The 22400-nt window shown below is 42.0% G+C and overlaps 3 protein-coding genes across 3 annotated transcripts; 2 read left to right on the top strand and 1 right to left on the bottom strand.

The window, feature by feature from the left end:
• The first annotated feature begins 2051 nt into the window (after positions 1-2051).
• Positions 2052-4184, top strand: LOC117145396 (beta-ureidopropionase). Its single transcript, XM_033311031.1, has 4 exons — positions 2052-2226; positions 2874-3136; positions 3209-3828; positions 3893-4184. The coding sequence occupies exons 1-4, from the start codon at positions 2123-2125 to the stop codon at positions 4064-4066; spliced, it is 1161 nt and encodes a 386-aa protein (XP_033166922.1). The 5' UTR covers positions 2052-2122; the 3' UTR covers positions 4067-4184.
• An 8346-nt stretch (positions 4185-12530) lies between these two features.
• LOC117144358 lies at positions 12531-13171 on the top strand. Its single transcript, XM_033309475.1, has 3 exons — positions 12531-12684; positions 12756-12815; positions 12873-13171. Exons 1-3 carry the CDS (start codon positions 12570-12572, stop codon positions 13082-13084), a joined length of 387 nt encoding a protein of 128 aa, XP_033165366.1. The 5' UTR covers positions 12531-12569; the 3' UTR covers positions 13085-13171.
• Positions 13172-19720: 6549 nt separating this feature from the next.
• On the bottom strand, positions 19721-21683 carry LOC117143634 (solute carrier family 25 member 40). Its single transcript, XM_033308410.1, has 2 exons — positions 20904-21683; positions 19721-20448 (listed from the first exon to the last, which is right to left on the bottom strand). The coding sequence occupies exons 1-2, from the start codon at positions 21581-21583 to the stop codon at positions 19776-19778; spliced, it is 1353 nt and encodes a 450-aa protein (XP_033164301.1). The 5' UTR covers positions 21584-21683; the 3' UTR covers positions 19721-19775.
• Between the last annotated feature and the right edge of the window lie 717 nt (positions 21684-22400).

The following is a 22400-nucleotide window of genomic DNA, read 5'->3' as shown; positions in this document are numbered from 1 at the left end:
TTTCATCATATCAATCTTGTTATGGTTAACCAAATTGATTTATATATTAGCTCTTCTCTCAATGCTTATGGTGATAGAAATCATCAAACTATCAAGATTATTAAATTTGTTTTTTCATCTAATACCGCAATTTATTGATTCCATTGCGAGTTTATATGTGGCTAAAATTTCAATATTGACTTTAGCCCAATTTAATTAACGTCCTGCTAAGAAATTGCGGCAGTTCTTGCTTCCTTGCCACCGCCTCAGAAATCACAGATATTTCCATTTATCTTTTTGCAGCTTGGTTTTATGAATAAATGGATGTCATCAAACTGAAAACTGAAACTTTGGCGAACTTCGGCCTTGGACCTCCCATCGATTCCCCCCATTCGGGTCAATCATTTCGAGCAGTGTGTGCTGATGTGCGACTTTGACCTCGCCAGAAGCCCATAACCAATCTCAGTACAATAAATTAAACCTAAACAATTCATTCGGCTGAGCGAGGCTCGGTTTCTGTTTCAGCTTCAGCTGCTGGGACATCCTGGATGGAGGACGGTGGATTGTGGAAGGCCGACGGAGGATGCTGGGGAATCTCAGGGGCAATAAGGCAGAAAGCCACTTCTTAGTTTGCCTGCAGCTCAAGCGGAAACCATATAAATGCGGAAATGATAAAAATGCCTGCGAACATGTTTCCAAAGCGTATGCGATAAATTGCAATGGCAGAAGGTCCTTCCAATGGCACCACCACTCGCTCCCACATGGACAATGCACCCAGACAATAAAATAATAATAAAAATAGTACTAGCCCGGCGAGTAGACGACACTGACAATGATGAGGTTCCATTCCGTTCGGATCGGCTTGGGACCGAGTTCAATAAATGAATGTGGCCAAATGGAGGACTCTGGGTCCCCAGCAAACTATTCCGACAAAGCAAACACAAACACACGCGGAGAAAAGTTGTGTGCGATGGAGGAATCGCGACGACTGTCAATTTAATGAAATTGTTTTACACTCAATTGAGTTGCCAACTGAAAAAGAAAACAAAACGCAGACCAAGAAGCACCAGAACTAGACAAACAAACTGTTTTCGCCGGAGGAAGATTTCGGGTAATTTGCATTGGCTTGAAGCGTCAACGACCCACATTCGGCTCGAAGTTAATCTTTTCTAATACAAAATGGCCCAAGCGCTGTCAGCTTTCAGGAAAAGTGGCTGACATCGGAGATGCTCCGGCCGAGGCGATAAGGATATGCGCCAAACCCGCTCAATATTTGCGTAAGTTTGACAAAATCAGCTCAAGCGGGATTTTTTCTGCATTTTAAAGAGAGGTCTTAAGATATTCGTGATTTTGAGCCTAGCATGAATTTTGAATAGCATCGACGGAAATGTGGCCATAAAAACTAAGTTTGCCAGCAGAAACAATGGAAAAAGAATATTTATAAAATTCCTTTCCCCACCAGAAATGACACTTGACACTTGTGATAGGTTTCAATACTTAGTAAGTATTACTTACACAGTCAGTAGACAACTTTTCTCAAGTTTAACTCAATGACTAAACTTTGAAATTCAAATCGTCAAGTAAAGTCTCCCAAGGTTTTTTTTTTTGTGATATTTGTAGATCACTGGGTTTGAAAATGCCGGTTTCTATATTGTTAGATTGGTATGTATGTCTCTGTTTAGCTGTATATATGACAAAAAAATAATTTGATCATGTTACGAGAGACCTAGCTATATTCGAGGTCCTCGACTATCAGATGCCCTTTTTTTGAATGTAATTTCAAAATTAACATAAATTAAAAAAGAAAATGATATACAGTTCTTTATTTATTTATATTTGTATACACAATTAAGAATGATTCCAACCTACACACGTAATTTTCAGTATTGGCCTTCTTGGAGGGATTTTATTTCGAATGCTATTCAAATGCCAACGAGTGTGTTTAAATGTTTTTCACTATTTTTATAACACTTGGGAGAGATGCCGAGAGAAAACCAAGAGAGAGACGAAAATAGAGAGGTGTAGATAAGATGAGAATCCGATCGTCAGCAGAATCATTTCATATACTGCGGTGGTCGGAGAAGGTTGTTCTGTCAATTGAGTCGCTAATTGATGAGATATTTTGTTCTGTAAAATTGGAAAAATGTCAGCATTTGAACTCAAAAACTTAAACGATTGCTTGGAAAAGCATTTACCCCCCGATGAACTAAAGGAGGTGAAGCGAATTTTGTACGGTGTAGAAGAAGAGTAAGTATAGTTGAAAGACCATTAAGATTAGACTGCCTGGCCAAGTAAGAACATCATGTGGGGTGCCTATAAAACCTCCGGATTATTCTAAAAATGTTTTAATCTTAATCTTTTGGCAAACAGAAGGGAAGCATAAAAAAGCATTTCATTGTTACCTTATCGTTTCCCCTAAGTATAATACTAATTTATTAAAAGTGGCTTACATTGTATTACATTGAAATATATAACTTGTTCGGAGAGCTACGTTTGCATCTACACATTAACATATGTATATACCCTTGAGAACATCTGGTGATGAAAGTGAAAAGATCACGATGCCGAAGCAAGCAAAACAAAAATAAAAATCGGATATATTTTATCAGTGTATTGGTTTTATCTGTGTTAGAAACCATTGTGATGTGAACAAAATTATAGAATATTACTTGTTATTCCATTTTCCATTACTTTGTATTGTCAATCTAATCAATTCATATTTCCCGACCATAAGAAATACTGATAAGCTTCTGACCACACAGTGAGGATCACCAAAAATGTTATTGTGGTCAATAAGGTCAATAAACATATGGCCATCGTTAGGAACATCTGTCCAAAAAGATAAGATAAGAAAAATAATTATTTAAGGTATATATTATAATTTTACTTGGCAGTCAAACGCTTGAGCTGCCTACGAGTGCGAAAGATATTGCCGAACAAAATGGATTCGACATCAAGGGCTATCGTTTCACGGCGCGAGAGGAGCAAACACGCAAGCGCCGGATAGTCAGAGTTGGCGCCATCCAAAACTCCATTGTAATCCCTACTACGGCGCCCCTTGAAAAGCAACGCGAGGCCATCTGGAACAAGGTGAAGACAATTATCAAGGCGGCAGCGGAAGCCGGATGCAACATTGTTTGCACCCAAGAAGCGTGGAGTAAGTGGGCAAATGAAGCGTGACAAAAAAAGGAGACTATCGAACATAATTAACCATATTATTTTCCGACAGCCATGCCCTTTGCCTTCTGCACTCGGGAGAAGTTTCCTTGGTGTGAGTTTGCCGAAGAAGCCGAAAACGGTCCCACAACAAAGATGCTCGCAGAGCTTGCCAAGGCTTACAACATGGTTATCATCCACTCGATCCTGGAGCGCGATATGGAGCACGGCGAGACCATTTGGAACACGGCAGTGGTCATCTCGAACAGTGGTCGCTACCTGGGCAAGCACCGCAAGAATCACATTCCCCGGGTAGGTGACTTCAATGAGTCCACCTACTACATGGAGGGGAACACCGGACATCCGGTCTTCGAGACGGAGTTCGGCAAGCTGGCTGTGAACATATGCTACGGACGCCATCACCCACAGAACTGGATGATGTTCGGTCTGAATGGAGCCGAGATTGTGTTCAATCCCTCGGCCACGATCGGTCGGCTATCGGAGCCACAGTGGAGCATTGAGGCACGTAATGCTGCCATCGCCAATAGCTACTTCACGGTTCCGATTAATCGCGTGGGAACCGAAAAATTCCCGAACGAGTACACATCTGGGGATGGCAATAAGGCGCATAAGGAGTTTGGTCCCTTCTACGGATCCTCTTATGTCGCAGCTCCTGACGGCTCAAGGACACCGGTAAGAAATAATCCAATCAGGGTCTATAAGGAGGGAAAAATAATTTTATATCTTTTATTTGCAGAGCTTATCGCGGGACAAAGACGGCTTGCTTGTCGTTGAACTCGACTTGAATCTGTGTCGCCAGGTGAAGGACTTCTGGGGCTTCCGCATGACCCAGAGAGTTCCGTTGTATGCGGAGTCCTTTAAAAAGGCTTCGGAACATGACTTTAAGCCGCAGATCATCAAGGAAACATAAGGAGAAAAACATTTTTGGATGGACTCAGTTGACTAGACGAATTGATTTTTAAGAAAATTGCATTTTGATTTGAACTTTAAATAAAGATAAGCTCATTTTAAGCTTATTTATAAATGTAGTATCATTTATATTTCTTGTCATTAATAACCTAATTAAGTTTTTTATACAATCAAGTCGGGCCACTTTCTTCAATGTTCTTCATTTAATTTTATACATTTACTTGATTGGCCTAAAAATTCGCTAAGTAAATACGTCAAACATACTTCGTTCTTATTTTGAGAACAGATCTCATTATTTCCGGATTAAATTTAAAAGTCCTTGAAATATACACATTAAATCTGGCAGAACTTCGAGTCAAATCCCTTGTTAAGAGTCACATCCTCGAGCCTGGAGAGCATCTCTATTATATCTCGTTCCCCGATGGCTGCTTTAAAAATGTCCCTCCGTACAAAACGCTGCAATCTAGCATTGAGCTAAGCTTTGACTTTTACGATTATGTTACGGATGAATGGGAACCGGGAAGGGGAATCGGAGACGGGATATGGGTTCGAGTGTGGGTCCCGGTGGGGATGGGATATAATCTGTTTCTATTACGTTTGCTTATCTGCATGCGACTCACATGTGCGTCGCCTTGCCGACTCCTAATGCAGTAATAATCGTTTGTGCGTTGCCAAAATGACTCGACTGACCTTGTGGAGCGTTGGCAGTAATTGGTTAGATTATTCTAAATTGGTTTCTCTGCTTTCGACCTGACCTCCATTGTGCGGCAATGGAGTTATAAAGCGAAAATTGCTTGTCGAGCCACGCAACAGAAATGGAAATTATAAACTTTTATGCACCAGCCTGGCGGAGGGGATGGAAGTATGCAAATTGAATTTCGGGCAACATCCAAGTCAAAAGATACAAAGAGACAAATGTGCGAGTTTTGAATATTTATGTACAGCAGAGGGCACAAAAGTACTGCGGTACCAGATTTAAGCTATCTACTGCAATCTGCCTTCGTTACTGGTTCTACTAACTGCCTTAAGATAAAGCCAGAGTATTCTTTGTCCTATTTTTGTATCCCTCGCTGTGCGAGAAGTGTGTGCTGGAATGTCGGATTTCGTGTGTGTCTATTTGACAAAGGTCACCCGAAAATAAATCAAATATTTACCCAGCCACATTCGTTCATTCAAATTGAAAAGTCACTTTTGCACACACACTCTTGGCGAAAACTGATTCAAGGCCTCGATTGCATTACCCATTCGACATGTTGCTAATAAATATGTTTTCCGGGGAAAGCCAAATAAAACCCAAAGTGACAGAGGTCCTTCCGAACGAGCCTCGCACGGACTTCGGGGAATAGCCAATAAAATGTGGGAGCTGCTCGTTTATGGCCGTGGGTTATCCTCGACCAGTCGAACATATTTTATTCAGTGCCCGGGTTGATTGATTAAGCCCAAGATAAATTCCCAACCGTCGGCGCGCTCAAGGTCCTTCAAGATAATCCTCTACATATCGGATTATAATTTTCAAGCCCGCCTGCAGCACTTACACTAATCATACGTGGATATCTCTCTCCTTCGCTCAAGGGGCCAGATGGCAATTGTGACAGCTCAGATATCAGAGCGATTTCAATTAAAAGCCAGGCTTTTAATTAAACAGATAAAGTGGCTATAAAATGGCAGATAGGCCAGCTGGTCAGCAGGCTTAATGGGGGAACCCGATTATGAGCTCATATTTAATTAAACATAATATTTCGAGCTAAGCAGCTCCGAGCGAAGACGCTTAAGTGCTCGTTAAGTGTGTGCGATGTATGTGTAGGTGTCCTGGATGTCCTAGGATGTCAAGCCAAGACTGGGACCGCAATCAGGACCCAACAGCCGGATGTGTCTGTGCATTTGCGGCAGGCTGGCTGCAAAAAATGGCGAGGACGTGCATCAATCCGAATGCATAATAATGGTGCCACTGTGGCAATCAGTTACTCCCAAGACGGCATTAACCACCAGCCAAATGCATATTGAACAGGATGTCGACTTCGCATAGGGAGGATGTATATTCTTCTTAAAGTTCAGGGGTGTCAGCGGATCGAAATTGTTGATTTGTTCAGTTCAGTGGCTCAGCGAATAATTGAACCAGCGCGGTGAACGTGTTCGGTTTATCAATAAGCTGTTTCGATAAATATTTTAATTTTCACTGGCCCTTGAAATGGAATTTATTCCTAATGAAATGATTTTGAGTAAACAAAAACACTTTATTATATTATATTTTTACACCGCATATTTTAAGCAATCTCAGGATATCTATGTCTATTTTTTATGAGTTGAAATATGCAAATTAGTAAAATAAATAAATATCCATATATTTGCTTGACATTTTATAGGCAACAAAATAATCGTGCTAAAAGTTAAGCAATATACTAAAAAATATTCAATAAACAAATCGAGTTACATATTACATTCCAGCTTAGTTCTCTATTCATGTTGCTTTTTTAGGAAGCAGCCGGTTCAGTTCAGTTCAGTTGGATCGGTTCAGAACTGGTTTGCATCCCTGTTTAAATCATCGGCAGTGGCGCACACGATATGAATGGGAAATCTCGAGCCGCGTACGTGTGCACAACAGCGTCGCGAAATGAAAAGGAAAAGGAGCTGAAAAGGAGCAGAGTCACCAGGAGCAGCAGGAAAAGAAGCAGCAAAATTGGAAAGGAAATGTGATGCCGGGCGGCATTGTTGGTGCTCCAAGTGAAATGCTTTGGTGCTTCTGATGGTGGCGATGGCAATGGCAGTGGCGTTGGCGTTGGCGAACTGAAGATGCGGACGAGGTGGAGGTGCTCCCTGACCACGGAGGCCACGACTCCCTCATTCTGGGGCCTTTCCATTAAGCGGGATTATTTATTTTATTTCGTTATGCGCGGCAAACAGCTTGTGTAAAGGATTTAAGCTGCTGCTGAATGTGGTGAGCGGCACACAAGCCCGAGCCTTATTACCAATCCCAAACTGCCTTGTAATGAAATACACGAAAACTTAAAACCAACAAACCAGCGAGCAAAACAACAAAGGCGTCCCTGATATTAAATTCCAGCCGCACTTGCACTTGTTAGAGCCTGAAAGATTATAATTCTGCCACAAGGATACTCGCAGATAACTGGCAATGAAAGTGGGCTGCTCCGGAGGGAGGTGTCCTGTTGTGCCAGGACAATGCAGATAGGCGTTGGGGATAATAAAATATTATGCAACTGGGAGTGGGGACGAGGCTGGGCGGGCGGGCGTGGTTGGAGGCAGGAAAAAGGCGTCAAAGCGGAAATGGAAAACTTGAATGCAAAAGTGGAAAATGGTTACGTATGAATGGGGTCCTCTTCACTGAATTATGAGAGAGTGTGTGAGCTGAGGCAGAAAAGTCAATCCCCTCGAGGCAGTTCAAAGTCTGACCTAATAATTGTAACTTGATTATTGGAAAAACCCATTTGGGGGATGCGAAACTTCTATAATTGTCGTGTAAACCCCTGATAATGGTTCAAAGCTTATGGTCACTAGTTTGGCTTAAAATTAACGGAACCAAACGCAAACTGTAATTATATGTTGATTTTGTCAATCTTGTTTAAAATTATTTGTGAACTTCGATAGTGTTATATATTGATTTTGGTTGGCATACAAATTATAAGATGTAAAATAATAGGCTTGCCATTTCAATCCAAAAGTTATTAGTTTGGTATATTAATTGCCAACTGGAACTCCAGCTTAATTGTGACGAATAATGACGAATTAAGCTTAAGCTTCAAATTAAAGGGCTTTCACAATTTTACCTGCATTATTTTCCTACAGAAATATTAATTAAAATGCTTGTTTGCCATTCGGAAACTTAATTTCGTTGCACTTTGTATTGGTGAGTATCTGTGTTTTCTCATTACGATTGCGGTTACTGAGAACCATCGGTTAATGGACCGCAATCCAAGCAGAAAATGGAGTGCAATACGCAAGATGTTCTTTGTTTATGACCAGGTTCCCGTTGGGGCTTTATAATTAATACCTACTCGAATTAACGGCGCAGGTGGAAATACTCGCAATTGTAATGGCAATGTGAAGCGGAGCGTTGCAGGCCATTACATTTTTGCCCAAGACGCACTCGAATTAAACAATAAAATATTTAAAAATTTTACGCAGCATAAAGAACTCTCCCTTATCCTCCTTGGCTGGTTTTCCCTTTTTTATTATTCTTATTATGCCTTTATTGTTATGAGCGAGAAGACAAAGGAACTGAAACCGAAACTGTAACTGTAACTGTAATGGTAAGTGTAACTGGAGTGGCTAGTGAGTGGCGGGTGGGTGGAAAACTGGGTGGCAAGTGGCTGGAAAGGGTGTGGCGAGGTGGGCGATATGGTGGGGCTCAGCTGCGGTTCTGCTCGACTGCAGATCCTGCGGCTACCTGTGAAGTGTGTGCCATGCTCCACTTCTCACCTGCTTACCGCACCAACGGCAAAAGCAACGGCAGCAGGAAATATCGAGGAAAGTTGGTTTCGCTAGGGAAAGGGAGCGGTCAACGCTCTGACCTGCTCGGACTTTCTCCTTATGGGGCTGTTACATGAGTTGAGCTTGATTTTTATGCGCGTGTAAACAGTTATAGCTTGGACAGTTAATGTTCATGTGACCCTTCTAATGACCATCAAATGTGGTTAAGGGGGTGCGAAGACCACAGATTTTATATTGGGTTTTATGAATATTAAATATGGTTTTAGTACGTTCATCTGCAAGATTCAGAAATTATATTAAGGACTCGGCATACTTAGGAATTCCCAAAATGGTGTATACTCTGAGGATAATACTTAGATGCCACTTAAATGATAGACAAATTTTTCATATTTAATAGATATTATTGCATTACATACATTTTCCGAAATATTAATCTAGCAATAAGTTTTTGACGTCTTTTAGGAAAATCTGTCAATTTGCTAAAATTCTTTCTTCATTTCCCAACCGGACACAGAGCAGATGCGCAAACAAAAACATAACAATTTCTAAATTACTCCAGCTTACACTTGCAGTGGCTTCATTTCCCATTCACCTTCACTTCACTGACTTTCCAGTGCTGAGCTGATCCATTCAGACGGACGCATCAAAAAGTGCCAACCCAAAGACAAAACCATAAAAATTAATTATTTCTTTTTGTTTGGCTAAGGCAAAGAGAAATGTGTCGGGCAGGGAAAGAAAGCAATCCAAGTGGAGAAAGGATGGCCAAGGAGTGCGGCGCAGCGAGGACGACTGATACATGAGGAAATTGTGCTGAGTTCACCAAGCGTTTACTGTTTAAATTTTCCACATTTTCTCCCGCTCGAAAGCACTCCCTCAAAATACACCGGAAAAAGTGAATGAATAATATGTTTATTTTTCTTAGATGCATTACTTTTCTTTCTAGTCTCAAAAGGCACTTAATGTTTAAGAATAAACACGATGCTGATAGATCTGTAAACCAATGACTGCTTTAATTTTAAAGTTTTTAGTATTTAGTTTTTGTTGGTATATTAGTTATTTAGTATTTAAACTATTTCGCTACACAATTTTTCTCTCTCTGGAGGAAGCCCCGCTTGGCGTTGGCCCTTTAGCTGGGTTCAGGCCAACCCAGCTGGTGGCCGCCGCTTCCGGGCAACTCGTGCATTTTTCACCAGGATAAGCAACAGTGGTGCAAGCGCAAAAAGTCGAGAACAGGACCGGCAGCAACGGCTAAAACAACAATGTGCATCGGACAGTGGCAACGGATTTATGCTTAATTGCCAACGACATGGAGGCGTCTAACACATCCCCTCCCTCGCCCTGCCATTCCCATGGCCATGGTGCGGAACTGCGGAGCGGCATGTTCCTCCGTCACTCGGTGGCCCCATTGATCTGCTTTGAATACGCCAATCTTGCGGACGCCTGCCTCGGACGGACTTGGAGTTAATAAAGTCGGACAGCTGGGTGGCAGCAGTTCGCACTCTGTTTTTCAGGATCCGCAGCCGCATGCTGCCCATGACGTTGTTATTGCCAGCTGCCAATAACGTTAATTACGACCACGGCTGTTAATTAGGTTTTAAATGTGCAGACGACTAATTAACTCGAGGACGAGGACGCGGCATCCAAATGCAGACTGGCAGCCACGTCAAGGCCGATGGACGAGCTTGAACTCAAAATAAACGAGCTATCAATAACTAACAAGGTGCTAAGTACTTCACTGCCGATGCTCGGCAGTTTGTGGAGCTCGTCGAGAGATAAATAGAGTTCGATTTGGGATCTTTTGAATCCTATTAGTAAAACATAGTAAAACATGGTATGTGTTGAACAATGTAAACATCAACTTTTCGAGTGCTTGATGTAAAGTTAAAGCTTCGAAGGAAATAAAAAAATCTTCTTAGGTCATTTAGGGAAATGTAAGGGAAAATTGTCAGGAGGCTCTTGTGACAACCCTGAGGAAACGTTATCCCAGTTAAACACACATATACACAAAATGGCAACCAATTCTCGGGGAAACCGCAGAGGGACCGGTTTGCTCGACCTTCCACAAGGAAAAGGTTCAATCTCTTGATGATGATTACACCTTATATGCGCTGGAAAAACAAGTCACGCCAACAGCTGCAGACATCAACTAAACAAGGAGGGGTGCCTCGACTACAAAGTGGAATACCAAACATTTTTTCTTTGTATGCCTTTATTGAAAAATTGCTTCGCCCAAATCGATGCCCGCAGTGGATGCAAATGACTGAGACCAAAGGCGGGGAATGCTTGGAAAAAAGATAAAATTTAATGAAATCCGAATACGAGGGATCTAGCCTAGTGCGGTGCGGAAAATCCATTAGCTGGAATTGATTTTTCGGTTTGCTTTTCAATCAACTTAAATCCTTGCGCCTGCTGAGGCCGCTGCCGCTGGAAAATGCTGTGGACCCGTTTGACCATCAATCATGATCCGCAGTCTTTTGTGCGGAAGAGCAACAGCAGTGATATAATGAAAAGAAACAAAATAAATCATTTAAATTAATGCCAAATTGGACAATGCATAATGGCGGAATTTAAAAAAACGTAAGAAATTATATACAGTACACATATTTGACAACCTTTCAATATCACTTGCCGATATTTTTATCGACGCACAAAAAGAAGGCCCACGGCCAGCACTTAAAGCCTTAAAAAGCTTTTAAAATAAAATTTACATTGCATCATTTCAGCCAACTCGCCAGAAAATTGCCAACGGCCCCTGGTAGCTGAACTAAATAAAAGGCTGTGAAAAGGAAATCTGCACATATTGGTCATTAATAAAAGTTTTTGCATATTGATACAAAAAGCAAATATTGATAAACAAAAAATGAATACGGCTTACATGTGGATGGGCATGGGGGCAGGGGTGTGGGAAAACCGAAAGAGCCAAGTGGAACAGAGCTTACAAATAAATAAATAAAGCGTGTGTGAAAAGGCAACAATAAAACACAACCGACAGGTTCTACAAAACCAGAGATGTCCTCGTGACGTGAATAAATCGAGCCAGGATGTCACGACGAGCATATTTATTCGCTTCCAAGGAATTCAAGCTTGCCTCGGGAGATTTCTCAGGAGTTTCAAGTCACAAAGCAGTCTCATTTGACCCCATATGTCAACTGAGCACACCACTGGCGCATATAACTGAATATAATGTATTACATCCATCTGAAGACAACACTCCTTTGTGCCACAGCATCCCTTTTGCAGTGAGCGTGGTAAAAGCGGTTGCGATTTCAAGTCAATTGCGTCGTTATTTATCAGCCACCATGATTGTATGGTCCTGTGTTCTCCGATGGGAGGCGAAAAATAACCAGGAATGTCAGAACATTGTGATGTTTTAAGCATTGTTCGATTGCATTGTTGTCTTTACTCGGATGAAATCCGATCGAGCTTTTCGTAATGTGTTACTCCGTTTTATTTGTGTGAAATGTTCTCAAAAAAAAAGAGCCGAAATAGTTTCTGGCTCATATGACTAATTAAATGCAAAGTATACCATATCTATACTACCGAAAATGCTCATAAAATCATGGCTTAGGCAATTTATTTTCGGCTTCAAAATAGTTGGTCACGCTAAATCCATTTAATTTAAACAGCGAGAGCTCCCGCATATTAAATTGCCGGCACTTTTTGCATTGTCTACTTGATTTATATTTATTGGATATGTACTTTAATGGTCGCCAATTTCCGATGTTCATTAAGGGCATTGTGAAAAACAAACGGGATATTGTCCTGAATGGGGTTTGCGGTTGCTCTCTTATGACGGTGATTATGTCTTCTGTGTTCAATGTGCAAAGTCGTGAATTGCGTGCGGTAATTAATTGACTTTACTTTTTAGCATAGGTAGTTCGCTTTGATAGTTCATTTTCTTACATGGCTTAAAGTAATTTAAAGTTTCATGCTTTAAAAGCAAAATCCGTTTGTTACGCTTTAAAAGGCAAATAAATTGAATGACATTTTTTTAATTAAATTAAACGTTGAGTTCGATTCATTGTTTGTCGTTCTCTATTGCTATAGAAGATGTCAAGATGGGGCGGTTGCTGTTTGTTCTTCTGATTTTTTCCTCAATACTTTTAATTCAATTCCAAGCAAACGCAGAGGATAACCCAACAAAGAACGGTTTAGACCGAAACAGAAAAGAAGGTAAATCTTACGTGTAGGAACTGAAAATATTACCAGCGCATTAAAAACATACAAAATCTCATTCGGAATAGGAGCTCACAAGGCAGATGCCCCAGATGTTTCAAGGTTTCAACGATCATGTTCAACTGAAGGTAATCCTAATAATGGCGTAATTCTTCTCAGAAAATGCAAGCTTTAACCACTTTCAGAATGCAGGGAAAAAGAATTTAATGATATGCTCGACTCCATTCTGATCTCAGAAACAACTACGGAGGCTGAACCGGTAGAGGCTCCACCGAGGCAGGTTCCACAGAGACCAAAGCGACCCTACATGGTTCGACCCAGCAGTAACGGGCACTTTCTTCATGACGTTGTAACTTGGGTTGAAAGAACAAAGAGGGCCATATTTGGATTTGGATAACATTTCTGTATAGTTACTTTCAAGTGAAATAAAAAGTATTCACCAATAACTAAAATAGGCGCATCGAGGTGAAACCAATCCATTTAACTTAAAGATGTTTGCATTTAGATTCGCTTGCTTGTCAATAAGCTTAAAAAGACTTAAAGATACTTCACAAAAAATAATATTTACGGTAATAAACTGTTTTCTTATGCTTAAATGCTATTTTGGAATTTATTTTATGTGCTGATAAGTTATGTTTTGTATAACACGCAAAATTTAGGAAACAAGAATTATCAAATATCATGTACATAAATATACAACAGCTTTAAATTCCTTAATTTATTTAAATTTGCATTAAATTGCGGTGCATTTCTGCATTTAATTAAAGCTGATAGGTGGTATGAGTGATGTGGCATGGAATTTATCTGCATAACTCATACGTCACGTTGGACGGCTGGCAGGAGGGAGAATGTTGCTCTCTTTTGTCTGTGTCAGTTAGTTTGTCCCGCAGTGTCCTTTGTTCGGCGGCATATGCGAAAGTGTTGGAGAGGCAGCTGCAGCTTAATGATTTTCACGCTTCTGCTGCACTTAAGTTGCAGTTTTCTCTATTTTTCGGCTTGCAAAGGGCGTTAATGGCAAACCGAGGCGACAACAGCTGGCTTACAGGACGTGATAGAGAGCTGAAGAAGGGGTTGAGTGCACACATGCTCATTTGGCTGGCGGGCAACAAATTCCAAGTCATTAGTCGCTGTCCCGTCTCCGCTAACTGGGAAAAACACACTGCAAACTAAATTACAAGGGCTGCCAAAAGTATTACACGAGATTAGAGGAACGGTGGCAAAAAATGGTGACAACTTTTGCCCGAAGAGCCATTCTCACTTTCAGTTTCCGCTCGGCCGCGTTAGATTTGATTGAGCATTGCACTTAGAATTCATAGCCTGACTACTTAGACATAATTTTATGGTTTTACAGAAGGTAGCTCTTAAAATATAAATAAGACATATTTTTAACATAAGGAGTCTTGTACTCCCTCCTTAAAATGATTCTAAAAAATAACACACAGTGAAAACGAAGCAACAAATTATTCTGGGAACACACGGGATAAGTGCGCCTCCTTACAGGTAGTACCGCCTGCTCTGCTCTGCTCAGCATATTTCATAAGTCAGGAATGTTTCCGGACAGGCTTCTTCCCTGGTCGTCAGTGGATCGGGTTCGTGCCCGGCGAAAGCTGGCTGTCAGCAGACGGCTGACATCTGCAGGATGTGTCCATGGCGTCGCCATCGCTGTCATTGCCCATCAGGCTGGTGCTGTTGCTGTCGTCCTGGCACGTTTGGAACGGGACCACATGGGCTGGCGAGGGATGGGATACGGAATGTGGGATGGGTGCTCCGTTGCCAAGGTAAGCGATGTGAATTTAAGCCACAAAAAGAGCGAGCGTGTGTGCCTGGGCCAGGGCACAATTAAAATGCGAAAGCGAAATTAATATCCGCTTACTGACGTATCTTGCCTGCCTTCTTCTTCTCCACAATGCCATTTTTCAAAGCTGCTTACATAATTATGCACTGACTTTGAGGAATGCTAATGGTTATTATCGGGATTTATGAACAGCTTACCGCACATTTTGCGGATTATTTAATTTCCTTTCCTGAAATGGCAATTTAGAAATGAGTTGCGTTTTATGGATTTATTATTCAATTACCGCAATTAAATTTGACACACGAACGGGCAAACTTTGTGCATTGTTCTAATGGTATCTTAAATATTCATCAACACTCGGTTCCTTAATTAATTAGTTTCCTCGTTCATTTGTTGTGTACGAGTATCTACCAACGCCGCGGCGTTCACATAATGAAGCAACTTGCCTAAGAGGAAGTTCCTCCGTTCCGGGTCAACAGGATCCACCGAGTCCAATTCCCCGCAAAACTCATTTGCATGCGAGGTGCTATCAAAATAAAAATTTAACATTTCCAAATGAGGGTGTGAGGCCAACTTGGTATGCAAATTGAACAAACACAAACCGCACCAAAGTTTGCGATGGCCCAAAAAACAAAAAGGTGAAGTTCAAAGTTTTCACTCTGCTTGATATGATATGTTGGAGTATCGTGCGACCCGGGTTCGTTTAAAAAATCTGTTGAATATGCAAATTGCACCTAAACGATTGCGGCAACCATTTTTGCTCTGCGCTCTCTTAAATATATTTAATAATTTATCACATTTTTAAAGCTTTAAGCCGCTTTTCGATTTGCCTCCCCCTTTGAGGTCTCTGCATATTTCCGTTCACAATAAACCATATTTTGTTCTACACGCACACACTGACAAACGGGGGTCTTCAATTTCAGATTTTTTAAAATTTTGGCATCTTTTGCTGCGCAGGTAGAGCCAAGTGAAACTTTTATTTCCGCAAACTTTTATTTCCCAGACTAGCTTTTAGTATCCGTAGGGAAAAGATAGAAACATTAGCTTGAATAAAATAATACCTTCTTCAACAATAACTAAATACTTGGCTAATAAAACAATGTTTCTAGTATGGGGGATATCCCTTTAATTTAGTAAGAAATCAAAAACCAGATACAAATAAATTTCTTTTTGGCGTTTTGATCCTACACTTCAATTCTTTGACCCTGACATTTTCACCATCACAATTCTGTTCACTCCTCCTCGAACGGTTAAAGGGCATTTAAAATTCTGCGTAAAGGCTGGCATTCCACTTGCCTTGTTTTAGTGCCATTTGTGCGTTATTTTTATAAAGTTACCTCATGAATTATTCATAAACGAAGCAGACGTACCGTAACGTAAGAAAAAAAAGCTAAAAAGGAAAATCTTTAAGTTTTTCTGCTAGGCAAAGAAGTGATGGAGTTGGCAGGAGAAACTCAGCCGGCTGGCAAGCGGACTTCGCTGGCAAATACGAGAATCTGATTAAATTATGGAAAACTTTCTAATTGGTTTGTTATTAAGACAGAGATTACCATAAATTACATTTGAAATAAGTAAGCCATTTGGCGGGTACACAACAATTGATAAAGCCGTATCCGAAACGGTTTACCAAATTATCTCAGTCGACTGCGTCGCAGCTAAAAAGCAAAACAAAGCAAAACCCTTGCCTCATGTTTAATGCACTTGACAGGACCAGACCCAGGAACCTTCAAGAAGCCACCAATTTACAGCCCCAAAGTTATGACTTTTACGCCCCATTATCGCTTAAATAATTTAGCCAACCACGAAAAGGAACAGAAAGCGAAAATTGCTGGAAAAACAAGAAAACCTTGCATAACTTATGGACAGGGTTTGCGTTTGCTAAGGACTAAATTAACCGCAATTAGATTTTTACGAGGCGGCCAAAAGCATTTAATGAAACGCTTGAAAAAAACAAACACCACACTGATTGCAATTTATCGCTCCAGTGTGTGGAGTCTGAATAATCAAGTGACTGGCACTAAGTAAGAAATCCACTTGGGTTGCCCAAATTAAAGTCCCGTCGAACAATCGTGAACAATCGAGCAGCACGGTGGCAAAAAGTAAACATTATTTTTTTTTATCCTGTCAATTTCGTGCTTTTTAATTAAAACCCCGCGTGCTCAGGTACAGTTTAAACAGGCCAAGGCCAAAAGGGATAAGCAAAGCAAAAGGTTCGCTAATTAAAAAAATTAGAAATTCGGTGCCCTTTAAAGATGCCCAGGGAACCCACTCCCATCCGTCGTCACTTGATGATGCATGGCCATGAAGTGTGAAAAATTCGGCCTCATTTTTAAATAGACTTAAGTCCGTCCGCGGCGCTCAATCGTTGTCAGCTGGGGCGGGAATTGGTACCGCCTGCCATTTATTTGGCTCAGTTCTCGAAATTAATTAAACACTCGCCAGGCGCAAGGTCAAAAAGGAAATGGTTCCGCAGCTCCATACACGGCTAGTGCCAACAATTGGCCTCCGAAGGGTCGGATGTTTGGCGAGAAAAAAAAGGAGACTGAAACTGAAACAGAAATAGAATTCTGTCGGTTCGAAGAAAGCGGAAATTTTAACTAACTAGGGCGGCAAGGCCTTCCGCTTCCTCGCCCGCCAAACGCTACACAATTACGCGTTTTAATAAAGTTTCTGCGAGCTCCGCGCATAAAATTAAACAATTAAGCAAATAGTTCTGGAAACTAAGATGCAGCTGCCTTCGGCTCTTTGAAAAATCGCCGCGAGGAAAAGTGAAGGAAATATTTATTTAAGTTTCGGAATTAAGCTCAACATTAAGCAAGCAGCTCGAGTATAACACGTAATCTATTCCTAATTGTTAAAAACAGAGGGCTTGGTAAGCAACATAATAATATAATGTATTACTTCAAGGATTAACCAAATTCGTTAATTTAGAACCGATATATCAAGGTAGGCAAGCAAAGAGCGCAGGAATATTTCAATATTTCAACTACCTAATTCTTTTGTTTTTGAATATTATCCAATTATTTCCATGTTTGCCGCTCTTCAAGGTCTCAAAGAATTCCGGGCGCTTAAGCGTGTTTGATTTGATTAGTCAATTAACAGTTCATTAGATTTCAATCGACGGCTCTGTCGCCGATTTAATATCTTCACACTTTGTCACCCAATAATCCAATCTTAAATCATTTTCATGGCCTCCAGTTGCCGTTCGTGGGGATGGGGCAAATAAATCGAATCCATTCACACGGCCACGCCCACTCAATGTCAATGGTGAGCGGACAAAAACATTCCAGAACCAGGACCGTACCAGAACCTGGAGTCAGAAATGAGATAGACTGCCGACAGAGACGGACTGGGCCATAAATAAGGATCCGACCAGGACGGGTCCTGTTCCGGTGTATTTTTAATGCCACAATTAAATGCAAATACAATAGGGCGAGGAAAAAAGATGAAGCTCTCGGGCTGACAACACACAGCAGGCAGATGTTGAAGGATGGCCCTGGGACAGCTGAAGGACACCCGGGCGGACGGATCTGTTCTCTATCAACAGCTTTTTCCTGCCTGCCGCCCAATTTTTTTCCTTCTGCTGGTTTTATCTGTTGTTTTTCTTTGCGGCAGGGAAAATATTTTTGATGCTGACAACAAAAAACACTGGCGAGCAACAGCCTGCGGAAAATATATAGACAAGAGCCACGCCCCCGCAACCAACACTGCCGCCCGCCCTTGGCAACAACAATGCGCCAAAGTAGCTGCAAGACAAAGGATGAGAAAGGAGTGCAGTGTAGCCAGAGGTCCTTGATTGTGGTTGAGCAAAAAATGCGCCACCCATCACACACACACACACACCCATTATGTACGCGGACGACACAAATGAGATATTCACTTAAATTTAATTTCCATTATATATTTATGAAAGCATATTTTAATTCGCTTTATTGGCAATTTTCGTCGAGCGGCAGAATACCAGTATGAAAAGGGGGAATATATAATATTAAGCACTGCGTGAGTCCCTCGGGAGGCTGAGGTCGTTAAGTATTTTCAATAATGTGATTTTGCAGAAAAGGAAAATAAGGAAAGGGTGAAATCGGTTCGACAAGCCGCAGTCAATTTTCTTTTATTTAAATACTGGCTTTATTGGCGCACTTTTGCCTAACAAATTAATTAATGGGTAGGAAAAAAGGTGCTATTCTGATATTTTTTATCAGAAAGTGTGATAAATTCTGTTCGCTTTTGCAATTATTTCATCGGCGGTTTCGAGAGCAGAAAGACTGCACAATTAATTGAACTGCCGCAAATACCGCGATGGCTGTGAAAAATGCCAGTAATTGTACCCGCCGCAGTTTGACACTTGCAGCAATATGCTTTCAAGTAAGGTAACATAAAAGAACAAACAAAAAAATATCACGTTTCACTTGCTGTGACCCTAAACACACCTCTGGAAGGAAATTCATCCATTTTATTTCATCCAGGGAGAACGGAAAAATATATATTTCCCTGTTTTTTTGACAGTCTGCTTCCGTAGTTTGTGTTTGGGAATGCTTTGTGCACTTTGTTTGGTCTTTAATAAAAACAAAGGACACATAAAAAAAGAAGTTTCCGCTTGGGCAAATTTTTTGTAATAGGCGAATCATTCGAGCAAAATTGCTGTGGGTAAAAGAACTAAAGAGAAGCACAGGCTTGTAGCCAAATGAAATTGAGTTTAGACCGAGGGCCTCGGGGAAACCGAAGCTTTCTTAATTACTCGCCAAAGTTTCTGATATTTCCGACTGTGATTTATAGATTTTCTGCACCACTCTATCACTGAAATACTTTCGGGCCACGGAGCTTTGGGCTCAAATGGCATTTGCAGTGGTCGAAATTGTGGCAAAACGTGACTGGCCGGCAAAGGAAATTCGATTACTGTTGCCGGAAAATGCAGTGAAAACTGCATGTGTGGGAAAAGCTAGCGCAGTTTACCTCCGGTCCGTTGCAGCTCTGAAGTCGGCTTACCTGCCTCATGGCTCTTTCTTTGGCATTTCCGTTTAATTTGCCTGTGCACTCGCTTTAATTGCAGTTAATGTAAATGAAAGAATATTCCATTAAATGTCAACGTGGGGAGTGGGATTCCCGGCATCGCCGGAGCACCAGCAACAGGCAGCCGGAGACTTAAAGCTGCGAAAATGGAAATTGATTTCCCGGCTTCGCCTTATTGACGTAACACGTAACTCGTAAAGCGTTGGGAATATTGAATTCGCCTCGCCACCCGGGATTTTCATAAAATATGCGCTCTTTATTTACAAAGGAGCCGCCCAACTTCCTACTCAGTGTCATCATCCTCGACCGTCGTGTCTTTCGGGTTGTCCAGGAGTAGGACCTCGTTATGATGCCTCGCGTTGTAATGGAAGAAGAAGGACTTGCTGTACTCGAAGGTGGAGATCATAATGGCGCAGGCAGGTGCCACCTTCAGAAGCCTGGGTCCGCATCCTGTGAAGAGTCCGCGCACGCCGTGCGTCCTGTAAATACCCGTCAGTCTGCTGAAGGTCGACTTCTTTCCGAAATCCCTCGCCGGCGAGTCCGTGAAAATGACCCTTTCTCCAAACTCAATCTGCTCATGTGTCTTGACCACGTCGAAAGGAGTGGTCACAATGGCGGCCACTGTTCCCGCCATCACGCCTGACAAGAAACTCAGACTGAACGAGGGCTGTGAGCCATGGCCGAGATTCTGTTTTAGGCTCTCGTAGATGGGCCAGTAAATCCCCGAAAAGGGCACGTCCCTAAAGATCGTGGGACGCAGGCCCCGCCACAAGCCCCACACGCCCTGCAGGGCCACCACACTCCGGACGAACTGCAGCATCTGGGCGTAGGTCTGGCGCTGGGCCTGCATCTTGGTTCTCACCAGCTCGATGGGACTCACCACGGTAACAGCACAAATCCGAGCAGTCACCCCGGACATCATGGGAACCACCGACGGTAGACTTTTCTTCGTATCCCTAGAAGTATGGAAAACGTTTAAGCCTGTAAATCCTTAAATCATATTCTTATATAGGTTTATATATAGGTTGTGAAGTTGCAAATAAATCGTACATCAAATCATTTCGTATCCAGTCTTATACAGTAGAAATATGTATGTGTATTGATAAATCTTAATTTAATAGTAAAATGCTACGAAAAATAAATATTTTGAAAATCGTATTCCACAGGTAGTTCTCTGTGAACACAATAACAGCTAGCCGCGGATTATTCTCTTCAATTTGCTAAACTCTGAAGCTTATATGTTATCTAAAGCTTAAACGATTTTAAAATTTATTGAAACTAAATTGTCATTCCTGCGCTGTTGCTAGCAACTTATGTAAATATTCGCAATGGAGAATTGTTTAATGAGCGATTCAAGAAGTAAGTTTACATGTATGTATAGCACTATTAATTTAAAGGTGTACGTACGTACCTGATTTCAAGGTGCCGGGGCTCCGGACTCTTACTATAGTGGCTCTCGTACAGCTGGAGGTATCTGGCCTTGAACTGCTCATAGGCCACGAAGTAGATTATGGTGGAGGGCAGGGCGGAGACGAGGGTGGGACCCAGGCCGGACCACAGAGCGGCCAAACCTTCGTGCCGGCTGATCTTCATCAGAGCATCCCAGGAGCTGGAGAACTGTGGTCTTGGTCGCAGGCTGGCCAACTCGGGGCCATTGGGTCCACTTGCGAAGAGGTGGTCCATAAGCCCGTTCGAGTAGAAGAAGCACTTGTGCGCCGGCGACTGCTGCGACTGCATGCGGGTCTTGATCACGTCCAGGGGCGTCATGAAGCAGGCCGTGATCATGGCCCCGGTGCAGGCCGAGATCACCTGCTGCAGCGGCCGGATCTGGAAGCGCGGATCGCTGAGCAGCTTTCGGTGAGCCGACTTCGAGTCCGTCAGACGGTTGATGGAGTCATCTTCCCGGGCGCTTCTTTCGGGCTTGAGATTGCCGCCGCCGGAGGTACCACCACTTCCACCACCTGAACCACCTGTTCCGCCACCGCCTCCGCCGCCACTAAAGGACTTTGGGCGGGGTCCACGACCCATCGAAATCTCCGATTCTGCTGGATTCGGCTCTGCACTAGATGCGCCTGAGTCTTCCTTCGACATGGCGGCCGTCTCCGGTGTGCTAGAACAGTTGAGGGAGAGTCGATCTGGTTTCCAGTAGCATTTGTAACTTTACATTTATAAATTTCACATTGCTTGGTGCCAAAAGAATTTTCCGATAAACATGACGTTTACGGTGGCAACTCTACAGAGGAAGAAATAGAGTTGGTATATACTTGCCAAAAAAAGGATAACTTAATTCTTATGATTAAGTTTTAGTATAAAAAAAAAATTAAAACAATTGATCATTGTTTGATGACAATAAATCGTGAAATGAAGTAAGAGTACCCCATTTTTTTTTTTAAAGTTATTCCCGAATAGTCAGCGGCGGACTTTAATTGGTCTAAAAAAATTGACTTCGTTTACACTTGATGGACAATCTAAACATTGGCAATTGTTAATGTTTTCATTCAATTATTCACGGCGAAAAAAGTTGCTCATTCACTTCGCTCCGTTTTTAGTGATTATACACTCCATTCAGAAAATTCCTCTTTATTTATATGATTTGCCATTCCATCGTTAGCTCTTCCCGCCTCGCTCCTGCCAAAGCAATTAAAATACTTTTCCACCAAAGTGAAAGAAAAAACTCATCCATTCCGGAATTGTTGTCGCTCCTGCTTTACTTTATTTTTGGCAATTAACATGCAGTACTCTCAATGCTGATGGCATTCGTACCGACTGTATCCGTACTTCCGCCCTCGATTTTCCCGGCCCCTGGCACCTCCCGCCAGCTCGTAGGGCGGGTGGAGTGTTCATTATGCCAAAGGGGATCCACTCTGCATCGGGAGTTTTGCATCCCACATAGACCGCACCTCAAGTC

This window comes from Drosophila mauritiana, chromosome 3R (genome assembly GCF_004382145.1).
Source record: "Drosophila mauritiana strain mau12 chromosome 3R, ASM438214v1, whole genome shotgun sequence".
Classification (NCBI taxonomy): Eukaryota; Metazoa; Arthropoda; class Insecta; order Diptera; family Drosophilidae; genus Drosophila; species Drosophila mauritiana.
The sequence above is the reverse complement of the archived record's forward strand: the minus strand, read 5'-3'. Positions and strand labels throughout refer to the sequence as shown.